The sequence below is a fragment of the Balaenoptera acutorostrata genome, chromosome 1 (assembly GCF_949987535.1).
Source record: "Balaenoptera acutorostrata chromosome 1, mBalAcu1.1, whole genome shotgun sequence".
Classification (NCBI taxonomy): domain Eukaryota; kingdom Metazoa; phylum Chordata; class Mammalia; order Artiodactyla; family Balaenopteridae; genus Balaenoptera; species Balaenoptera acutorostrata.
This window is the reverse complement of record NC_080064.1, coordinates 33,518,222-33,540,182: the sequence shown is the minus strand read 5'-3', so window position 1 is coordinate 33,540,182 and position 21,961 is coordinate 33,518,222. Positions and strand designations below refer to the sequence as shown.

The following is a 21,961-nucleotide window of genomic DNA, read 5'->3' as shown; positions in this document are numbered from 1 at the left end:
GGCAGCGGGGAGCCAGGAAGCTAAAGGCCTGGCAAAAGTCAGAGTGGGAAGGACCCTCAGAGAGCCTCTAGTTCAATCTGCCCATTCCATAGATGGGAAACTGAGGTCCAGAGAAGGGAAGCAATTTGGCCAAGATCACGCAGTGGGGGTCAGCGGCAGAGCCAGAACTCATCCCAAGGCTCCTGTAGGTGTCCCTCCTGGCAGACCGGGCACCAGACCTGGCAGACTGGGCACCAGACCTGGCAGAGGCATCCCCAGGAAGGCGAGGGGCTCGTCAGGGCCCCAAGGCAGATGGCAGGCGGCAGGCACATGCACCTTGTCTTTGGCCCATCCTGTCCCCCTCTCCAGCCCCAGAACTGGGTGGGGCAAGGAGGAGCGGGAACTGGAGGAGCAGGCGAGGGGGTACCTCGGTCTCCAGCTGGCGTGGATCCGAAAGAAACTCCGTTTATTACTAAACATCTGGCTGGAAAGTTGAGAACAAGACACAAACAGAGGTTAGTGGGAAGGAGGCAGGTGGGCAGAGCATGGGGAGCTGCCAGGATGGGGCTGGCCTCCTGTGGCTGGTGGGAGAGAAGGACCCCCCAGCTCAAATCATCCTCCAGCCCACATGCCCAGAATGCAGAGGTTCTCCGGCTTTGCACAAGGATCTCATGGGGAGCACGTTAAATATGCAGAATTCTGTGCCTCTTCTCCAGAGATGCTCATTCCGTGGGCGTGGGGAGAGGTCCAGTATCCTTGCATTTTGAACAAATGTCCCATGGGATGCCGATGCAGGAAGTCAGTGGGCCATGCTTTGAGAACCACTGTCTTAGCACCTCAGCACAAAACCCACAGAGAGAGGTCCTGGCCCTGGCAATGCCACCCCTCAGGAAGTCCTGCTCCTTGTGCCCCTGGGAACATGCTCAGCCTGGATCCACCCACAAGCACCACTAAAGGTGTGGCCAACCAGGGGTGTGTGTGTGTGTGTGTGTGTGTGTGTGTGTTTGGGGGGGTGGTCCTGTCTTGGGAACATGCTCAGCCTGGATCCACCCACAAGCACCACTAAAGGTGTGGCCAACCAGGTGTGTGTGTGTGTGTGTGTGTGTGTGTGTGTGTTTGGGGGGTGGTCCTGTCTTGGGCACCCACCCCACAGGGCCCAGAGAGCCAAGATTAAGGATATGGCCATTTGGCCTGAGGCTGGTGCCTGATCTCCTAGAAGTCCCAGCTCAGCCCCCGGCGTCCCTGGGAAGAAGGGACATTCCACCACCAGCACCATAAGCCCCAGCCACACAGACACTGCAGGGCAGACAGACACAGGCTGGGAGTTAGTGATGGCCGAGCTCTCGGCAGTCATCTGTTCCTAGGCCTTGGGGGGCCAGAGACCCAGAGCAGCTGCGGGGGGTGGTACCGGTGCTGGAGTCCAGGATAATGTCCATTTTCAGTGTCTTCCCACTCAGGCAGAGGGAGACCAGAGCGAACTGAAGCTACAGAGAGCCCCGGCTCAGGCCGTGGGCCGTGGTGCTCAAATGCCAAAACTTCTGAGTTTCTACCTGTCAGCTGTGGTTGGGTGGGTGTGGGGATAACACTGTAGGACATTCAGATAGTGACAAAGAATACAAGTGGGGCTGCACCATGGACCCTCTTCCAGTGAACTCCCAGCCTACCCTGGCCAATCATGCTTCCCCTCCCCACAGAGACCTGGAGGGGCTCTCCCTCTCTACCCACTTCCTGTTCAGCCCCTGGCCAGAAGTGCCCTCACTGAGACCGGAAAAGGAATTCTGCTCCCAGCATCCTCTGCACCAGAACCCCCTCCTCCCTGTTCCCCAGGCCCTTTTAGCCCAGAAACCCAGAGAACCCAGAGCCCCCCGATCAGCCTAAAAACTGCTGATTTTCTGCCCAGAACCCAGAGGCTCAGAGTGGCCTGATGACTTTCTCAAGGACACGCAGCACCAGGCAGCAGAGGCTTTCACTGCACCTCTTCCTTCTGATCCCCGAGTGGCTCACCTCTTCTCCCCTCCCTTGTTCTGGGCCTGGGACTCAGAATCACACCTGAGGCTCAAGGCCCAGATGTCCACCTGGCTGATTCAGGGATGATATGTAAAGATGAGACAAAACAAAGAGATGGGTAGGCAACAGGGGGTGATTGTGACGGTGGGGGGATTGAATCCTTGACCTCAAAGCTACACCTCTACAGGAGAAGCCGCTTTCCCATATTGTGAGTTAGTGGGCCTCCCTTATCCAAATATGCCTGAAATTCCACTATTTATGAACATTTACATGAGGGTAAGCATTGTTCTTTCTTTCTTCTTCTTTCAAGATGCAAAAGCTCCAGGAGAGGCAGGTCAAGGGGGAAAGAGACTGTTGGGACAGCAAAATGTCCCTCTGTAAGGAAGAAAGGCATTGTGGGAGAATCCCAGGAGGACCCTCTGGGATTAGCAAAGCTGTGGACAAGGCTTGCACAAGACAAGAGCATTAGTCATTGGTTGAGTTTACATAGGCCCTACAGCAGTTCTTAGTCACAGAGCTCTCTTTCCAGGTGGCATCTAGTTCCCGAGAGGCGAGTTCAGCGTCAAGCCCCTTCTAGAGGAACATGCTGGGGGAGGGGGGGTCCCTGCCCTCACACCCCAGTATGGTGTCCACGATTACCTGAGCCGTAAGCACCTGTGGCCAGCGGCCTCCTCCTCTCTCCAGCTTCCCGGGAGGGGTGGGGGTGCAGGGATGGAAGAGTGAGGGGGACGTGGAAACAGAGAAAGAAAGAGGACAATGGAATGAATGGAGGAGGTGATGGGAAAGGATGGTGTGGACATCTCCCCCACTCAGACCCTTGGAACCCAAGGTGACAAAACGATGAGTCCACTCTGGCCTCTCCAGAGAGACCCTCATTCTATACCTGTCAGACCCTCTGATGACAACTGGTCCAGGCCTCATGACAAGGTCTGGGAGTCCCCAGCACAGGCCCAGACACCCACATAGTGGCTGGAGGCAGGTCTGAGAGAGGATGAGACAGAGAATGGAAGAGGAGGAGGAGAAGCAAGAGGAGGTGGCAGCCCCGGGGGGCCCCTACCTTTCCCCAGGGCAGAAGGAGGTGCTGCCTGGCCGGTGGCAGGTGGCAATGGGCGGGTAACGGGAGGGCGCTCCGTCGGGTACTGGCGCCCGCCGCACCTCCAGGGGCCGTAGGCCCCCATTGCGGGCCCGTTGAACGTGCTCAAACAAGAGGGCCAGCTCTCTGCAGGACAGGGCACCGTCAGCAGCAGGCAGGGCCCTGGCACTGCCCCCTCACCTGAGGGCACTGAGCTCCTGACAGATCTTGCCAGGCCCTGCCTCTCTGGAGGTGCTCGGCAAACACCCCAGGCCCGCATGGGCAGGGGTGGGGGTGGGAGACTAGCCTTCCTCCCTCTCTCTCTATACTCAGCTCCTGGGAAACCCTCAAGGGTGCCAAGTATGACTGTGCAGGATGGGCGCCACTCGAGGGCACCCTCCCAAGGGGGCAGGTGGGAGCTCAAATCCACCTCACTCTCCGCTCAGCAAGCCGAGCACCTGGACGTGGAGCTGTGCCCACCCGGAGGCCAGCGGCAGCCCTGAAATCCTCACCCTCCAGATCCGACTGGATTTTAGGGGGAAACTGAGGCTGAGGAGGGAGACTTGATAGGGCAGCCCAGCTTCCTTCTCCTGCAGCATTCACTCTTGCCGCTGGGCTCTTGGAGACTAGATTGAGGGCTCAGCTTCTTCCTAACTCTCAGGCCATTTCTTGTTTCTATAACCCAAGAAGGATATCTCCCCTCTTTGTCCTCTTTGTCTATTGTATGGATGAGGAAACTGAGGTCCAGGGAAAAGGAGGATCAGTGGACCCAGAATTTCCAAACCAAGCTCTGTTCCTCTTTCCAGAGGACCCAAGACCACGTCCCCAAATCTTCCCTCCCCATCACACACATCATATTTCTAACAAACCAGCCCCTGCCCCACTCCCCAAGGCCTGGCCTTGAGTCCTTAGGACTACTTCTAGAAAGGACGGCTCCTTCTAATCTAACCACCATCCCTGTCTCTAAGGTGGGAGCTTGCCTCTGCCAGGTGGAGAGATGGGGGGAACCAGTGTGATTCTGGGAGCCCCTCCTTCCCAGCCCCTTCTCTCCTGCTCCTCCCCTGGAAAGCCCCTGGGGCTGAGAGGGAGCGGGGATGGGGGCAGCCAGGTGCAGGGGTGAGTGGGATCACGCAACAGCTGCTCTTGGAGAACTAATGAGGCAAAAAAGGCGCCGGCAGAAACGCTGAGCGCAGCAGCCTGGCCCTGCCTTGCTCACTGCCCGCCTGCCCACGGGACTGAGCCGCTCTCCAAGGTCTTCATTCCTGCCTCAGGGCCTGGCCAGGCACCTGGCCACACGAACCTTGGTGATGCTATTAATGATCCCCTGCGTGGAGCCACCCCCGTGCAGTCTTACCCCAGCCTGGGCCAGGAGGGCGAACCCGCTTCTGGGCCCTAAGGCTGCTGCCTGGGACAGTAAAATCAGTTACGCATGGGGGTGCTGGGGTGGGTGCTTGTACCCAACATGGCACACACGTTCTTGCCCACACCACGCTGTCTCTACCCAGCTGCAATACGCCAGGCTGGCAAGCGCTCACATTGCCCCCAACTCAGACTGTGGGGAGTGAGCCGCCTGGGCCACTGCCCTGAGTGGCAACAACTCTGGGTGAGCATGTGGCCTGCCAACACCCCAGGACCCAGGGCTCAGCCAGCAGGGCAGGGTTCCACCCCATGCCCTGTGTCCAGTGTCACCGCATTCCCTGGCATAGCAGAATGGGAGAGAGGACGTTCCAGGCTCTGGGTGACATAGGATCTACAGAGCCAGCCCCAGATGCTCCCCTGGGAGCTGTCTACCCCTTTGCCCCCCTCCAGGGTTGAGTCCCAGCCATTTGTCCCCAAGGGGCATTACTACCAGCCACCCACCTCCCCTTCCCCCTGCAGTAGGACCTACCTGAAGGACGGGAGGATGCTGTCATAGTAGTACCAAGTGGCTGTCAGGTAGGCCCGGCTCGTGTCGGTGGAGTACAGGCGCCATGCAGCCTGGTGGTGTGGAAGAAAGGGGAAGGACGCGGTAGGGGACAAGGCATCAGAGGGGCCTCTCAGCCCCCCACCAGCCCTCTGCCCCCAAAAGAACCCAGTCCTCAGGCCAGGTGAAGGGTACTCAGAGCCAGAGGCCAGTTCCAACTCCATAGCCACCAGCAGGGCTAGAAGGAGGCCTGGAGAGAAAAGGCTTCCCCAAGGTGACGCACAGTCAGCATCAGAGCCAGAGGCCTTGGAGCATGGGAGCTAAGGGCTGCGGTTTTGTCACCAGGTAGAAGTGGGTTTCCAATCCCAGCTTTGCCACCGACTCACGTGGGCAAATTAAGTAAATGTGCAGAGCCTCAGGTTCCTCATCTGTGAAATGGACATAATACTACTTACCTAACAGAGTGTTGTGAGGACTAAATGGGCAAATGTATATTAAATGCCAAGCGCAGTGCGTGGCACATAGCAGGCACTTAATACCAAGTTCCCCCTTTAAACACTCCTGTTATCTCCTGTTACCACAGCTGATAAATATCTATTCATTGTGTATTTGATTAATGTCTTTCTCTCTCCTTAGACTGTAAGCTGTGTCTTGGTCAGCACCGTATCCTCTGGCACCTGATGGGTGCTCTGCAAATGTTTGGGGAATGAACATTGACTGAATAAACCATTGTTACTAATAATAACCCCACCCCCTCCTTCCCAGCTGCCTGTCACTGCCCATGGGATTGACGAGGGGAGGAAAGAGGATCACCTACCAACCCCTCAGCATCCATGAAGTTGCAGGGTTTCCTCTGCAGCAGGAGGGATGACGGTCAGACAAGAGGAAGGACAGTCCCTCTCCCCACAGGTAAAGAGAAGAGCCAGGTAGGGACTGTGAGTGGGGTGATCAGCGAGGGCAAGAAGGCATGGGAGGTGCTGGGCAGGAGGAAGCAGAACTGGACCCTTCTTCGGGTGCCTCTTGTCCTTAAGGGACGGCCCACTGCTGACCTCACTGGCCAGGCACCCTCCCAAGACAGCAATATTTTTACTTCCTGCTTGCCTAGGCCCCTGGCTTGGGCTGGGGAGCAGCTGCCAGAGCTGTCTCATTAATTATGGGCACCACAATACCAGCTGTCTCTCGGCCCGGCCAGTGCCAGCCACCTGCCCCTACAATGCCCCTCGGAAGGCCAGCTCCCAGGGAACAGCAGCCATTGTGCCCCAAGGGATGCTAAGAAGGAAAGGTTGGGCTGGTGGCTGGAGATAGCAGAGATGGGAGGGGGGTTCCACCCTGGGGAGGAAAGATAAGGGAGCGTTGAGTCAGACCTGGGCTGGGGGGTCAGAGCATGGCCAGCTGGGGAGCAGGCCGAGGCGGGCTGTGCATATGTTCCCTGAACTATTTCTCGCAGAGGTTTCTCTTGTACAAGGCTGAGTCATGGAGTCACAAAAAAATCAGAGTTTTGCTTCAGCCCGTGCCCCATCGGAATGCCTCAGACCGTGGGGAAAACTGAGCCCACACACTCCTGCTTTTTTCCCACCCCTCTGGCTGTTCCTTCTCTGCTTCCTTGGCTGGCTCAACTCTGCCCACCCAGCCACGAAATGCTGAGGTTCCTTAAAGCCCAGCTCTGGACCATCTTCTCTCCTCCTTCTTTCCTCTCCCCACTGGGCAAGCACTTCATTATCATCTGCACACAAGGCCCAGCACATTCCTCACCTCAGCTGCACACCAGTACATCAGTGGCCTCTTCAACATCCCCCCTCAGGGGCTCACAGGCCCCTCAGACTATGCATGCTCCAGCCAAACTCACACTCTCCATGCCCCAAGTCTGGTCCCCCTCCAGTGAGGAGGGTCATCGACCATCCAGTCAGGCAAGCCAGTCACCCTGCCATCTCCCTCTCCCTCACTCCTGATGTCACTAATTTCACCTCCTAAATATGCAGAATCTGCCCATTTCTTTCCGTCTCATCTGTTGCTACCCTAGTCCAAGTCACCCGCCACCCCGCCTCACCCAGACTGTTCCCAGAGCCTCTTATCTGCTCCCTCCACACACCCGGGTCACCCTCCAATCCACTCACCACTTTTCAAAACACGTATCTGATCATGTCACCCCTTCCTCCTGCTCCATACCTGTTAATGGATCCTCATTGTTCTTAGGAAAATGTTAACTTCCTCTCTCTGGCCCTCAGGTCTAGGCCTCGCCCACTTATCCAAACCCTTCCACTGTACACTCCTCCTTGAGCTTTCTGTTCCAGTCTTAACTAGCTTCCTTCCTGGTCATCAAACACACCCTGCTCCCTTTCACCATGGGACCTTTGCACACGCTGTTCCCTTACCTCGAAGGCTTCCCCCTTCACCTCTTCACCTAGTTAACTCCTACCCATCCTCCAGCTCTCTGCTCAAGTGTCAGCTTCCCAGTGTAGTCATCCCTGAGTTCCCCTTTAAGGTCAGATCAGGCCAGGTCCCCTGTAAAATGCTCTTCAGAGAACCATTTCTTTCTTTCAAGGTGTTTCTCTCGGTTTGTAGCTACAACATTCACTTGTGGGAGTGCTTGCGGGGTGAATTAAGGTGTTGGGAGTAGAACAGGCTTACTGATGACTGCACAGCTGATGGGTGGCAGGACTGGGTTTCCACTAGGGACCTAGGGCCTCTTGTCCAGGCTCCACTCCACTTCAGGCCATGTAGAGTTGGGGTTGCAGTGGGTCAATGGGACAGCTCTGGCTAGCCCTGAACTGGGCATGTGGTGCAGGGAGAAATTTCTGACAATCTTAGCCAGCATCCTAGCTCTGTCCCTGACTTGGCATGTGACCCCAGAAAAGTCACATCTCTCTGAGCTTCAAAGTGGAGTCATAGTTGTGAAGCTGGGACACAAGGGTCACCATACAGAGCTGACACACCAATTCAGTTCAGGGGCTTCCTGGGCATCCTGTACCTGGATGAGGTTGGCTGCTGGCATCCTCCGCTTCTCAAAGTGCTTCTGCCTGTGCTGCTCCTGTACCTTCAGGGCAAAGCCAGAGCCAAGGATGCCCTAGGACGATAGGCATGGTTCGGGGAATACGGTGATGGTGGGGACAACAAAAGGTGTCCCCACCACTGCCCATCTGAGGTGCCCGCCACCACCCATGCAAATGCTGGATGGGGCTTAAGCAGGATCTGTCCCCAGGACGCCCCCGCCCAGGGCTGGGCCATCCTAAGCGGAGGGGGACTCACGGCAGGCAAGGCAAAGAAGGAGATGCCTAGTAAGGCGAAGCCAGCAGCCAGGACCCTGCCCAGCCACGTGTGTGGCGTCTTGTCACCATAGCCAATGGTCGTCAGTGTAATCTGGGGACACAAACAGGTTACCTGCAGGGCTGGTTACGGGGGCCACCCACAGGAGCTTGTTGGGTCACAGGCAGGTGGGAGCCTGATCACAAGGGAGGGGGCCTCCATGGTTGCCCACAGGGACTGGTCACAAGGACTTGTCACGGGGGCTGGTTAGAAGCATAAATGGATTCTCCCCCTCCCCCGTGCTGGAGGGGGAGAGGGGTACAGGTCACAAGGGCTTGATGTAGGGAACTAGATGGGTTCACATGCTGGTTCACTGGGGAAGTTGGGGGACTAACACAGAGGCTGGTCACGAAGGTCCCAGCCTTAGTCGAGAGGACAGAGACAGGCTCCTAGGTCGGGGTCACGATGATCAGGCCTGGGAGGGTCCCAGGGAGAAGGGCGGCCCTGCACAGACCCTCACGCACCGTCCCCCACCAGAGCGAGTCGGCGTAGGAGGAGAAGTCGGAGTTGGCGTCCTTCTCAGCCAGGTAGACCAGGAAGGAGGCAAAGATGAGCACCAGGAACCCGATATACCAGGCGGTGATCAGCTCCTGTGGGGTCAGCAAGGGATGAGACCACACACCTGGCACAGGTGGGGAGGTGGACGGCTCCCAGAATGGCCTATGGGAGGCGTTCTGAAAGGGGATAAGAGTACCCACCTCTCGGAAGTCCCCGGAGGTGGCTCTGCCTGCCTTTCTTTCTCAGCAACTCCCTTCAAGGAGACCCTGCCCCACCTTCACGGAAGAGCCAGGCCCTCACAAAACCTCAGAGCACGCCCCGGCCCTGCCCTTGACCCTCCAGGTTCCATGCTCAGACCTCCGCCCACAAGCCCATCTTGCACCGCCCCCCAAGCCCCACTTTCAGGCTTCCATCCCGCCCCACATCCTGTCCCGCCCCAGCCCCACCCTCAGACCCCGCTCCAGCTCCCCACTTCGCTGTAAGCGTAGACCCCCAAACCCGGAAGCTTCCAATTGAGACTCTCAAGCCCTGCCCTTCAGGCCCCGCCTCCTGGCCTGGTCCTGACCTCCCCTCCAGACCCCGCCCTTGCCCCGCCCCCCGAGGTAGCCCCTGTGGCCTCGCCCGCGCTGGGTCCCTGGTCTCCCCTACCACGGCCCCGCCTCCGCTCGGCCCCGCCCCTCCAGCTGCCGCACCAGCTCCGCCCCGGACACGCCCCCGGACACGCCCGGCCTCACCTTGCTGTGAGCATAGACCACCGAGCCCAGCAGCTTCCAGGTGCCGCCGCGGCGGTCCATGCGCACCATGCGCAGGATCTGCAGGAAGCGCATGCTGCGTAACGCAGACGTGGCAAAGATGTTGCCCTGCGTGCCGGCGGCGATGACGGCCACCGAGGCCACGAACACGATGAAGTCTGCAGGGGCGGAGAGCGGGCGAGGTCATGGCCAGCGCCGAGGAGCCAACCTACCCCATGCCTGGACCCGACGTTGGGGGTTCCTGGGGCCGAGGGGGCGATTGGGAAGGTCTGTTGAGTCTGTGTCAGCAGCCAGGGTCCTGGGGTCAGGGTGTTAACCCTGGGGCTTGGGGTCAAGAGTCAGGCGGGGCTGGGTAGGCCCATTACCGATGACACAGAAGGGTTTTCTGGCAAAGCGGAAACGGCCCTGCCATCCTCGGTAGCGGCAGCAGCATCCAGCGGACCAGATGCGGATGATGTACTCCAGACCAAACACCACGATCATCACGAATTCCTGTGGGACCAGGAGCCTGAGTTCTGGTCCCCACTCTTCAGGACTGGGGTCTAGGTCACACAGCACCCACCCAGCCCGGAGTCCCTGGGTTAGGGGTACTAGGATTTCCTCAGACCACCTCTCCTGGAGGTTCTTAAGCCTGGATGGACCTGAGGAAGATTCCAGAAGGAAGTGGCTTCTTCCATGTCTTCCAAAGAGACTGAAAGCCCAAATCTGTCCTCCCTTGCTGTCCCCATGAGCTGTCTGGGTTTTTCTTCTCCTCATCCCACCCTCCCCCTCCCAGCCATCCCAGCCTCTGTAACCCTGACCAGGTGACATAAGGGGTGGTTGGTTGTCTGTCACTGTGACCCTCCAAGGTGCTTCCCATTAGGGGGAAAACCCCCATCACACCAGGGGTGGTGTTAGCAGTTTTGATCCTGAGAAGGAGTGGCTCTCCTCTGGGCCCACCATAAGCCCTGGCATAGAGGCGGGAGCTCTCCCAACACCTGCTATAAAGCAAGGGATGAAGCCCAGAGAGGGGCAGCCACCAGGTCAGAGAACACAGCACAGCAAGCCACTCTCCGAGCCATGGTATGAGAAGCCTCACTCCACCTTCACCCTCAGACCAGAGGTGCTACCCCGACACAGCCTCCCTCAGACCCAGACTCCGGCACTCACCAAGATAAGGAGACACTCGTTGGCAAGTTCCTGGTGCTCCTGGATAGTGGACAGCACGGACAGCACCAGGCAGCTGAAGACCAGCAAAAATCTGCAATAGCAGCATGAAGGAGAGGGTTAGACTGCTGGATGGACAGGGCAGCCAAGGAGCCTCTGGCAGGGGGCTGCAGAGTCAGAGGAGGAGGAGGAGGGAAGCTTCATTTGGGAAGAATAATCTGGAAAGCAGACTAAGAATCAGAGTTCCCTGGAGCTGTGGCTTGGTGCTGGACACCAAAGGGAGAAGCCCCAGAGCTCCAGGAGGCTGCTGAGCTCACAGACACCTTCCAGCCCTCTCAATTGCCCTTGAGGCAGCTGCCGCTCACAGAGGTGGTCACTGAGCTGTGGGTGGTAGGTCTGTCTGGGCTGGCCGAGGGAGGGACCCAGGAATCCCCCCTTCCCTATGAACTCCAAGACGGCAGAAGCATGGTTTCACCTGCAGAATGAGGACAATTGCCTCTGCCTTCATGGGTTTTTTGGTGTTTTTTTTCAACATCTTTATTGGAGTATAATTGCTTTACAATGGTGTGTTAGTTTCTGCTTTATAACAAAGTGAATCAGTTATACATATACATATGTTCCCATATCTCTTCCCTCTTGCATCTCCCTCCCTCCCATGCTCCCTATCCCACCCCTCTAGGTGGTCACAAAGCACCGAGCTGATCTCCCTGTGCTATGCGGTTGCCTCCCACCAGCCATCTATTTTATGTTTGGTAGTGTATATATGTCAGTGCTACTCTCTCACTTTGTCACATCTTACCCTTACCCCTCCCCATATCCTCAAGTCCATTCTTTAGTAGGTCTGTGTCTTTATTCCCGTGTTGCCACTAGGTTCTTCATGACTTTTTTTTTTTTCCTTAGATTCCATATATATGTGTTAGCATACTGTATTTGTTTTTCTCTTTCTGACTTACTTCACTCTGTATGACAGACTCTAACTCCATCCACCTCACTACAAATAACTCAATTTCGTTTCTTTTTATGGCTGAGTAATATTCCATTGTATATATGTGCCACATCTTCTTTATCCATTCATCCGATGATGGGCACTTAGGTTGCTTCCATGTCCTGGCTATTGTAAATAGAGCTGCAATGAACATTGTGGTACATGACTCTTTTTGAATTATGGTTTTCTCAGGGTATATGCCCAGTAGTGGGATTGCTGGGTCGTATGGTAGTTCTATTTTTAGTTTTTTAAGGAACCCCCATACTGTTCTCCATAGTGGCTGTATCAATTTACATTCCCACCAACAGTGCAAGAGGGTTCCCTTTTCTCCACACCGTCTCCAGCATTAATTGTTTCTAGATGTTTCTAGATGTTGTTTTTGATGATGGCCATTCTGACCGGTGTGAGATGATATCTCATTGTAGTTTTGATTTGCATTTCTCTAATGATTAATGATGTTGAGCATTCTTTCATGTGTTTGTTGGCAATCTGTATATCTTCTTTGGAGAAATGTCTATTTAGGTCTTCTGTCCATTTTTGGATTGGGTTGTTTGTTTTTTTGTTATTGAGTTGCATGAGCTGCTTGTAAATTTTGGAGATTAATCCTTTGAGAGTTGCTTCATTTGCAAATATTTTCTCCCATTCTGAGGGTTGTCTTTTGGTCTTGTTTATGGTTTCCTTTGCTGTGCAAAAGCTTTTAAGTTTCATTAGGTCCCATTTGTTTATTTTTGTTTTTATTTCCATTTCTCTAGGAGTTGGGTCAAAAAGGATCTTGCTATGATTTATGTCATAGAGTGTTCTGCCTATGTTTTCCTCTAAGAGTTTGATAGTGTCTGGCCTTACATTTAGGTCTTTAATCCATTTTGAGTTTATTTTTGTTTATGGTGTTAGGGAGTGTTCTAATTTCATACTTTTACATGTGCCTGTCCAGTTTTCCCAACACCACTTATTGAAGAGGCTGTCTTTTCTCCACTGTATATTCTTGCCTCCTTTATCAAAGATAAGGTGACCATATGTGCGTGGGTTTATCTCTGGGCTTTCTATCCTGTTCCATTGATCTATGTTTCTGTTTTTGTGCCAGTACCATACTGTCTTGATTACTGTAGCTTTGTAGTATAGTCTGAAGTCAGGGAGCCTGATGGAATTAAATACTGAGACAGCTACGGAAGGAAAGGGGATTGGGGAAGACAGGTAGGGAGGGAACATGCAGAGGGGGAGAGGGTGTGTGGAGGGCAATCAAGCAGCAGGGAGCCATGCCATCCAGGCCTGGAACTTCCTGGAGGGCAGTGGGAAGCTACTGAGTGGCCCAGAACCAGATGGTTAGAAATGGAAGGAACTTTAGAATCCAATTCATCCGACACTTCCCTCAACCCTAATTGCACACGTGAGGAAACTGAGGCCCAGAGGAGGAAAGGGATTCACCCAAGGTCACCCAGGATGTCCAGGACAGGGGTGAGATTAGAGCCAGGGTTTCCAACTCCCCAGTGGATGGGAAGAGGGGAAAGGGCGTGAGGAGAGAAGCTGCTGGACTCAGGGAGAATGTGAATATGTGAGGGAAGACAAGATGTGGGGCACAGGCTGCAGATGCTGCAAAAGGGAACGAGGCTGGCCTCCCGGAAGCACTCCTCCTTTTGATGGGGGTGTTGCTCCTGGAAGAGACTCCAGAGGGAATGGGCTTCTCCGGAAACGCATAGACCTACAGCCTCTCCAAAGTGTTCCCAGAGTGTCCCCACCTGGGACTGCTGACACTGCATTCTGCCTGAAACGACTCACGACACACCATTGGAGCCTGATGAGATGCTGCTCACGCTCCCCTCACCCCAACGCTCCTGCTGGGATGCCCCCATCCCACTGTTCCCTCAGAACGCCCGCTCCCAGTGCTTGCCTCCCAAGTCACTGTCTATGGCGCTTTATTTGTGTTCATATTTCATCGCGGCATGGGCATGGGCTCCGAGTCAGAGAGACCCGGGTTCAAATTCCGGTCCTGCTGTGTGTGTGACCCTGGAAAAGTCACTTACCTTCTCTGAGCCAGTCTCGGCATCCGTAAAGTGGGGGCTGACGGGGGGATGGGGTGGGACGTGGGAAGGGCGTGGCTCCACCCTGGCCCACTTACACCTCCCTGGACAGGCTGCGCGGAGGGCAGGTATAGGGCTGCAGCCCAGCACATGCCCCACGGGGGAGGACGTAGGTGGTAGATGTCAGTAAAAGGTTTTGGTTGAATGAATGAGGAAGAGGGGGTCTCCTGTGCCAGTTCCAGGCAGGAGCTGAGTCAGCAAAGACCTAAGGCACAGGGAGAGGTGGGGGAGAACACCAGCTCCTCACGTTCAGTAATTAACCACAGAAAACGCAGCGAACCCAGCACCACATCCACCGGGAATGGGGACCACCACCGACACAGGGCTCGGGGTGGAAGGGTACTCCTGAGGTTATTCCATCCAGCCCCCTCATCTGGCAGGGCTGCAGCCAAATTTTGATGGGCCTTCACCCCAGCCCTGGACAGAAATCCTTCAATCCCACTGCTCAGCTGACCTCAGAACCTCAGGTAAATGGGTCACGTTTGGGGCTTCCTGCTGAGTGTTTCAAGAATTTTTTTTTCTCACCACTATTCTTTCCATGTCGATAGTACACATCTCTAAAATGTCCACTTCACAATACGTTACGTGAAAAAAGCAGATTATGAAACCTTAAAGCAATGTGATTCCAACTTTTAAAATATAGATTTTTTTTTATACACATACCAAGAGTCAGCAGGGCTGATCTCTGGGTGGCAAAATTAAGAATGATTTGGCTTTTGTTTTGCTTTTTGCTTATCTTCATTTCTTAGTATTTTTAAAGAATAAACATGGGCTGCCTGGGTAATAACAAACTAACATCAATTTTAAAATGCATTTCCTTAAAAATACAAACGGGGGGTGGGGGGAAACTTTAAATTCTGTCCCCACCCCTTTACCACAAAAGCCTTGGCCATTTTTTAAAAATAAATTTATTTATTTATTTATTTATTTGTTTGTTTATTTATTTTTGGCTGCGTTGGGTCTTTGTTGCTGTGCACGGGCTTTCTCTAGTTGCGGTGAGCGGGGGCTACTCTTCGTTGCGGTGCACAGGCTTCTCATTGCAGTGGCTTCTCTTGTTGCGGAGCACGGGCTCTAGGCACATGGCCTTCAGTAGTTGTGGCACATGGGCTCAGTAGTTGTGGCGTACGGGCTTAGTTGCTCCATGGCATGTGGGATCTTCCTGGACCAGGGATCGAACCCATGTCCCCTGCATTGGCAGGCGGATTCTTAACCACTGTGTCACCAGGAACGCCCCCAGCCTTGGCCATTTAGCAGGTGTGAGGGTGTGGCAGCCTCTCCCCGAGTCCAGTTCACCTGTCAACGGCCTGCTCAACATCTCTTCTCGGTTGTCCAGGGGCCTCTCAAACCCAACGTGTCTGAAAACAAACTCTCAATTTGCCCTAAAATCTCTCTCCTCTCCGGTCGCCCCATCTCAGGAATGGCACCACCTCCCATCCAGGGGCTCAGGCCAAGTATCTGAGTGACCCTTGACTCTTCCTTTCCCTCACCCACCACATCCCGTCCTTTAGCAATTTCTATTGGCTCTAACTACAGAATGTAGCCTTGGACAGACTAACCCCCATCATCTCACCCCGACTGGTCTCCCTGCCTCCACTCTAGCCCAACTGGAACCCTCTTCAAAGCAATCAGTGTGATTTTCCTACAAAGGAAAGCTGGAAACCAGGACTCTCCACAGAACTCTCCTCTGATTTCCTATGGCACTTAGAGAGCGGCAGTCAAATTCCTCAGCATGTCCAGCAAGGCCCTGCGAGATCCGGTCCCACCCAGCCCTTGAACTTGATCTGCTTCTCTCCAGCCCCTCCATCTCTGTGCTCCAGCCATTCTACCTCCCTGCCATTCCTGGAACACATCAGAAGTTTTTCCATCTCCAGGCTTTGCACTTGCTTTGCTGTTTCCTCTGCCTATTTATTGCTCCCGTACTCATCCAGATCTCTGTTCAAACATCACTTCCTTGGAGAGGCCTTCCCCAGCCACCCCCTCTCCAAAGTAATGGCCCCATCCCCGCTCTCTCTCCCCTGAATCTGCTTTATTTATTTTTTCATAGACTGAGTAAACGAACAGCAGAAATTCACCTTAAACAAACCTCAAAACATCATGTCACCAAAGCCCCCAGTTTGTACCCACTGCAGGGGCTCCCAAAGTTCCAAGCACATCCATCCCTGACCCGTTGGGCTCCCCAGCAGCCTTCCTGAGAAGCCAAGAGAAGGCAAGTCTCCAACCTTGACCAGCTCTGTTTGGTAGACACTGTTTAAAAAACCCCTGAACTTCGCCTCCTCCAGCCTTCATACACTGGCTGGGGGTTAGATGCTCGACACAGTTGAAAAGATATACTTAGTTTGTCAGAGAACATCTTGTGTTCCAGGCAGCTGAATAATTATCCCCATCTTCCAGTTGAGGAAATGGGCCCAGGGAGGGACAGACTTGCTCCAGATCACTCAGTGAATCCATGGCAGAGCTAGGGCCCAAGCTGCCTTGGCCTTCCTGAGAGGTCCTCACACAGCCACCCATTCTTGGGACAGCAGAGAGAGATCATGTCTGGAGCTTAGGGATGGAGGAGACAGGGAGAAGGAGCCCTGAGCTGGGATCTGGTCGTGTCTGCCAGAACCAGAGTGTGACTTCATTCATACAACAAATAAGGATTGTCTAAGGATTGTCTCTGGCCCCTTCTGAGGCTTCAGTTTCCCCATCTACAAAGTATAGATGGTACACAGGAGCTGGCTTGGGCCCTCTAAAATCACTCCAGCAGAAAGGCCAGGCTGGCAGCCGCTTATTGGAGCATCTTTACCCAGCATGCCCGGCTGCAACTTGGGGCCCATGTTCTCTCTTGCCCAGCCCAGCAGGCAGAGCTGGGATGGGTGGGTGATGCCTGGCTGGCTCTCCCAGGTTAGAGCTTATTGTGAGACTTACTGCAAGCCTTCCTCCCCCACTCACCGATTCTGTGACTATCCCACTCATTCAGGAAGGCAGCAAGGAGATTAGGGATGAATAGGTGAATGGTTTGCTTGGATCCATGGTTGTCAAATGACAGCGGGCATCAGAATCACCTGGCAGGCTTATTAAAATACTGATTTCTGGGCCCCACTCCTAGAGCATTTGATTCAGTAAGTATGAATTGGGGCCTGAGAATATGCATTTCTACAAAGTTCCTGGTGATTCTAATGCTGCTCCCCCAGGGACCACACTTTGAGAATCACTAGGTTAGTGAATGGGAGTGGTTTTGGCTGACTCAATTATTAGCCAACTCAAGGCTTTTTAACCAGCTGTAATCATTGCCTCCCCCACCCCCCCGCCCCGCCCCATGGCCTTCCTCAAATTACTGCCAGGGAACCCTAACCCTAACCCTAGCCACAGTGTAAGAAGGCAGGGGGGTGGGGTGGGGGGAGGAAAAGCCTGCTGGGGAGGTGGGTCTCATGCCAACCTCAGCTTCACCCCGGTTCACTGTGTGACCCCATAACTGGTCCTGCTGGCCAAGGCTTCCTGTTGGCCAGGCACTGGCGGAGCCCTCCTTGTGCATATTCCTAACCCCTCCTCCCAGCACTTCCATGAGAGCAGCACCACAGTCACCATGGCCCATCAGTGAGGAGACAGGCTCCGAGAGGTGTACGATGATGGCTGTACAACTCTGTAAATACACTAAAAACCACTGAACTGTGCACCTTAAAAGGGGGGCAGGTGGTTATGGTATGTGAATTGTATCTCGATAAAGCTGTTACTTAAAAGGAAAAAAAAAAAGATAGAAAGAAAGGTATACTAGGTTGTCCAAAGCCATAGGGCCAGGACCTGAACCCAAGTCCACCTGGACCACCAAGGCATAGTGCCTCTCTGGGCCTCAGTTTCCCTGTCTGCAATATGAGGTGGGGAGTGTCAGCCTTACGACTCCCCAGCAATGGGGTGGAAGGGAAGGGTGAGCCATGAGCTCAGTTCCAGACTCTTTGGGGATGTCCCTGGAGAGACAGATGCTTGGAGGCTGGAGAGATGGGGATATGGAAGGCAAGAGGGCTGGGGTGGGGTGGGTTAGGCAGCAGAAAAGAGGTTATCGCCTAACCTCTCTGAGCCACAATTACTTAAGAAATGTTCATTGCAGGGACTTCCCTGGTGGTGCAGTGGTTGAGAATCCACCTGCCAGTGCAGGGGGTACGGGTTCGATCCCTAGCCCGGGAAGATCCCACATGCCATGGAACAACTAAGCCCGTGTGCCACAACTACTGAGCCTGCTCTCTAGAGCCTGCGAGCCACAACTACTGAGCCTGCGTGCCTAGAGCCCGTGCTCCGCAACAAGAGAAGCCACCGCAATGAGACACCCGCACACCACAACAAAGAGTAGCCCCTGCTCGCCGCAACTAGAGGAAGCCCATGCGCAGCAATGAAGACCCAACGCAGCCAAAAATAAATAAATAATAATAATAATAAAAAAAGAAATTGTTCATTGCCATCCACACTCAGTCAGTTTTATTGTAAAGCCAGCAATTAATCATACAGGCCCCCAAGAAATTAACAAGTGTAACACAGTGGTGATATGATGGATGAAGTGATAACAGTGTATCCAGGGGTTGGGGGGAACCCCAAGATGGCTTTAGCAGAGCCAAAGTAGAGGGATCAGTGAAGAGGTGGAGGTGACGAGGACAGGGGTGGGGTGCCCCAAGCAGAGGAAGCAGGATGTGTGTGCAAGCAACAGAGATGTGGGAGCCTGGAGGCAGCCCAGGGCAGCTGGTAGTTCTGGCAAGTGCGGGCCTAAAACGAAGGGGCAGAGGAGAAACCAGAGACGGCCAGATCAGGCACCCTCAGACCTTATGAACGTTACCTAAAGGCAATGGAGAGCCATTGAAGAGTTTTAACAGAGGGAATGATATGGTCTGATTTGTGTTTCAGGACCACAACTCAGGGGCAGTGGGGACCATGGATTAGAGACTGATCAGGAAAAGCAAGTAGGAAGCTCCACAATAATTCAGATGAGAGATGACAGTGGCAACACGATAGAGAAGTGAATGGACTGGAGAAAGTGTTAGAAAGTGTTAGGAAGTAGGACTTGATGGTTAATTGGAAATGGGGACAATGAGAGAGAATAACTCATATTTCTGGTGTCGAGACTGGATGGATGAAGGTGCCGTGACTGAACTGAGATGGGAGAGCCCAGTGGAGGAGTGGGTGTGGGGGTGATGGGCTCCGTTTTGGACGTGTTGAGATGGAGAGGGCTGGGCAAACACTCTGGGTATGAAGATAGAAACCTGAGCCGGAAATGTGGATCTGGGGGACATCGAGGGAGAGGTGGTGACTGAGGCCATGGGTGCGGCTGAGACAGTCCAGAGAGCATGAGGCAAATTTAGAGGAGGAACCGATGGAACCCCAGAGGTGCAGAGGGTGGAGAGACCCTCTACCCAGACTGGGAAGGAGCAGCCAGTGAGATGGGATAGAAACCAGAAGAGAGAGGTGCCAGGCCAAGAGAAGTAAGTGTTTCAAGGAGGGAGTGTGGATGACAGTGTCAAATGCTGCCAAGAGGTCAAGCAAGTTAAGGCCTGAAAAATGTCCACTGGATTTGGTGACACGTTGGTCACTGGGTACCTTGGCAAGGCCAGCCACAGAGGGAGGGGAGGGCTGGAGCAGGTCTAGATGGGATGAGAAAGGGAGAGGGGCAGTGAGGAAGTGGAGACAGTGAGTGGAGGTATAACTGTTTAAAGAATAAACTTCTTTATTTAGTGTAGAGGCCGAGATCGGTAGCTGGAGAAGGATACGGAGCACAGGGAATAAGCCATTATTTTTTTGTGGTTGTGGTTGTTGTTTTAACATGAGAGAGCCAGAGTGGAAGGAGCCAGGAGAGAGGGAGAAGTTGAAGATGTGAGAGAGAGACGGAGTGATCAATGGAGTGAAGTCCCCAGGGCAGCTGGGAGGCTGGGATCCAGAGCAGGGGAAGGGCTGGTGCTGAGCAGAAAGGACCCCGCCAGTTTCCATGGTGACAGGCGGGAAGAGGGAGAGACCAGGTGGGAGAGGAGATTGGGGGACAGATGCGAGAAGCCTAGAGAGCCCCCATCAGGGGACTCGACTTTCTCTGGGAAGAGGAGGCCAGATCTACTTTTCAGTAGGGAGCAGAGTGGGTGGGGGTCTGAAGAGGGGGAAGAGGTTTGAAACCGCAGGTGTGGAGAATGGGAAAGTGAGCTGACCAGGCCCTGGAGAGGGGTCCAGTGGGAACACAGGACCCTTATCCCCATAGGGCAGGATAGGAGAAAAGACCCAGAACATCGCAGGTGCTCCACACACGCATTTTTGGTTTGGCTTGGGTTGGGTTGGGCTTTTTTTGGTTTTTAAAGCTTGATGATTCTGAGGGAGGAAGGAGCCTGTGTGGGATGAGGGGACCTCCCCGCTCCCCACAAGGCCAAAGTAAATGCAGTTCCAGGCCCTGCCCCTTCCTTCCCACTGGGTCTCCTTCCTTCCTTCCTTCTCTCCAGTGTCCCTCCTCCCACACTGAGCCCTGCCAGGGTCTGCCCCCGGCCTGGCCACCAGCCGGCTCTCTCATTTCTGCATCTGGCCTTGGGAGTGTGTGACTCTTTCCTTGCCTCCCAGACCAGGACCCCAAATGCAAGGTTCTATCTTCCCTTGGCTATGGAACCCTGGGGCCAGTCTGTCCCCATTCAGCCAAGGTTCCTGGAGGGCAGAGGCCATGACCCCCACCACCTTCCAGCAGAAGAGGGCTTCTTAAACCCCAAACCCAAGCTGATACTGACGAAGGAACTTCAACTAGACCTGAGAGGCACTTCCTGACAGAGGTGCAGTGTGGCCCAGAGGGTCCCAGGCTCCTCTGGGGAGAACAGGCTCGAACTGTCTCTTGCAGGGGAATAAAGGGTAGGAGCAGTCAGCCAGGCCTCAGAGCGAGGCTCTTTCCAAGAATCCTCAGGGGCTGGGACGAGAAGTTTCCCCTGATCCAGCGATTCTAAATATGGCAAAGGGAGCAAAAGCACGTGACCCAGGGCCCCGCACCAGGGCTGCTGCCGTGGCCGCCGTTTCTCTGGGCCAGAGGCCTGCGCTGGAGCTCAGGGCTAGGAGTGAGGTCTCAGTGGAGCCCCAGTTTCCCCATCTGCAACATGAAGGTAGGGGACAACTCAGCGACGGCTAAAGTCCCTTTAGCCTTACAACTCTCCAGCCGTGGGGCAGAAGGGAAAGGGCTGGCCTTCAGCTCAGTTCCAGATTCTTTGAGGATGTCCCTGGAGGGACAGCAGCTGCCAGTACATAGTACAAACTATGAAAAAAATGCGCCCTCTTGGAGGACCAATTAGAAAAGGCATTCCCTTTAGCCTGAAAAATGATAGAAATTGACCCTTCCAAATGACCCCATTAGAACGAGGCAACCCTTGCTCTGGGCTGATCCACCCTCAAGCACAGGCTGGATTCGGCACCACTCACCCTCTCAGCCCAGCCCTTTGCATCGTACAGGGCGCACAGGACATGGGGCAGCCCTGGAGATGGCCCTGACAGCCACCACAGCCCTGGAAGGGCCAACCCCATGTAGTACCACCTGGCTCCGTGCCCCTCTCCCGGCTGCCGGGAGACGGACACTGACCCAAGAAAGCCGCCCCCCCCCCATAGGTTGGGCTGAGCCAATCAGATTGTTTCTCTTAGGCATGGAATTAAGAACCACAGAGGCCTACTCAATATTCTGTAATGGCCTATATAGGGAAAGAATCTAAAAAAGAGTGGGTATCTATAGATGTATAACTGATTCCTTTTGCTGTATACCTGAAACTAACACAACATTGCAAATCAACTAGATTCCACTAAAAATTTTTAGGGCTTCCCTGGTGGCGCAGTGGTTAAGAATCTGCCTGCCAGTCCAGGGGACACGGGTTTGAGCCCTGGTCTGGGAAGATCCCACAGTCCGCGGGGCAACTAAGCCCGCGCGGCACAACTACTGAGCCTGCGCTCTGGAGCCCGCAAGCCACAACTACTGAAGCCCGCGCGCCTAGAGCCCGTGCTCCGCAACAAGAGAAGCCACCGCGATGAGAAGCCCGCGCACCGCAACGAAGAGTAGCCCCCGCTCACGGCAACTAGAGAAAGCCTGCACGCATCAGCGAAGACCCAACACGGCCAAAAATAAATAAATAAAAATAAATAAAAAATTTTTTTAAGTTTAAAAAAAATTTTTTAAAGAAATAATACATGAATGAATGAAAAAATAAATAAAAGATTACGTATGACTTAGGGAAAAAAAAAAGAACCATAGAAGCACGTTGGCGGAGGTGCAGAGAGAAGTGG

General features: G+C 54.2%; 1 protein-coding gene across 3 annotated transcripts in view; it reads right to left on the bottom strand.

Annotated features, from left to right (window-relative positions):
- KCNQ4 (potassium voltage-gated channel subfamily Q member 4) overlaps positions 1 to 21,961 on the bottom strand; it is a 57,718-nt gene that overhangs the window by 13,327 nt on the left and 22,430 nt on the right. Inside the window, exons 2-9 of one of the 3 annotated variants that reach the window (XM_007164679.2) lie at positions 10,664 to 10,754; positions 9,880 to 10,006; positions 9,497 to 9,672; positions 8,729 to 8,854; positions 8,208 to 8,318; positions 7,930 to 8,025; positions 4,947 to 5,035; positions 3,044 to 3,205 (exon numbers count right to left, since the gene is read on the bottom strand). In XM_007164679.2, the coding sequence (XP_007164741.2) occupies positions 3,044 to 3,205; positions 4,947 to 5,035; positions 7,930 to 8,025; positions 8,208 to 8,318; positions 8,729 to 8,854; positions 9,497 to 9,672; positions 9,880 to 10,006; positions 10,664 to 10,754 (978 nt within the window). Of the gene's footprint in view, positions 1 to 2,625; positions 2,671 to 3,043; positions 3,206 to 4,946; positions 5,036 to 7,929; positions 8,026 to 8,207; positions 8,319 to 8,728; positions 8,855 to 9,496; positions 9,673 to 9,879; positions 10,007 to 10,663; positions 10,755 to 21,961 lie in introns of all 3 variants that reach the window. The other 2 variants (XM_057531445.1, XM_057531448.1) reach the window with 2 other exon arrangements.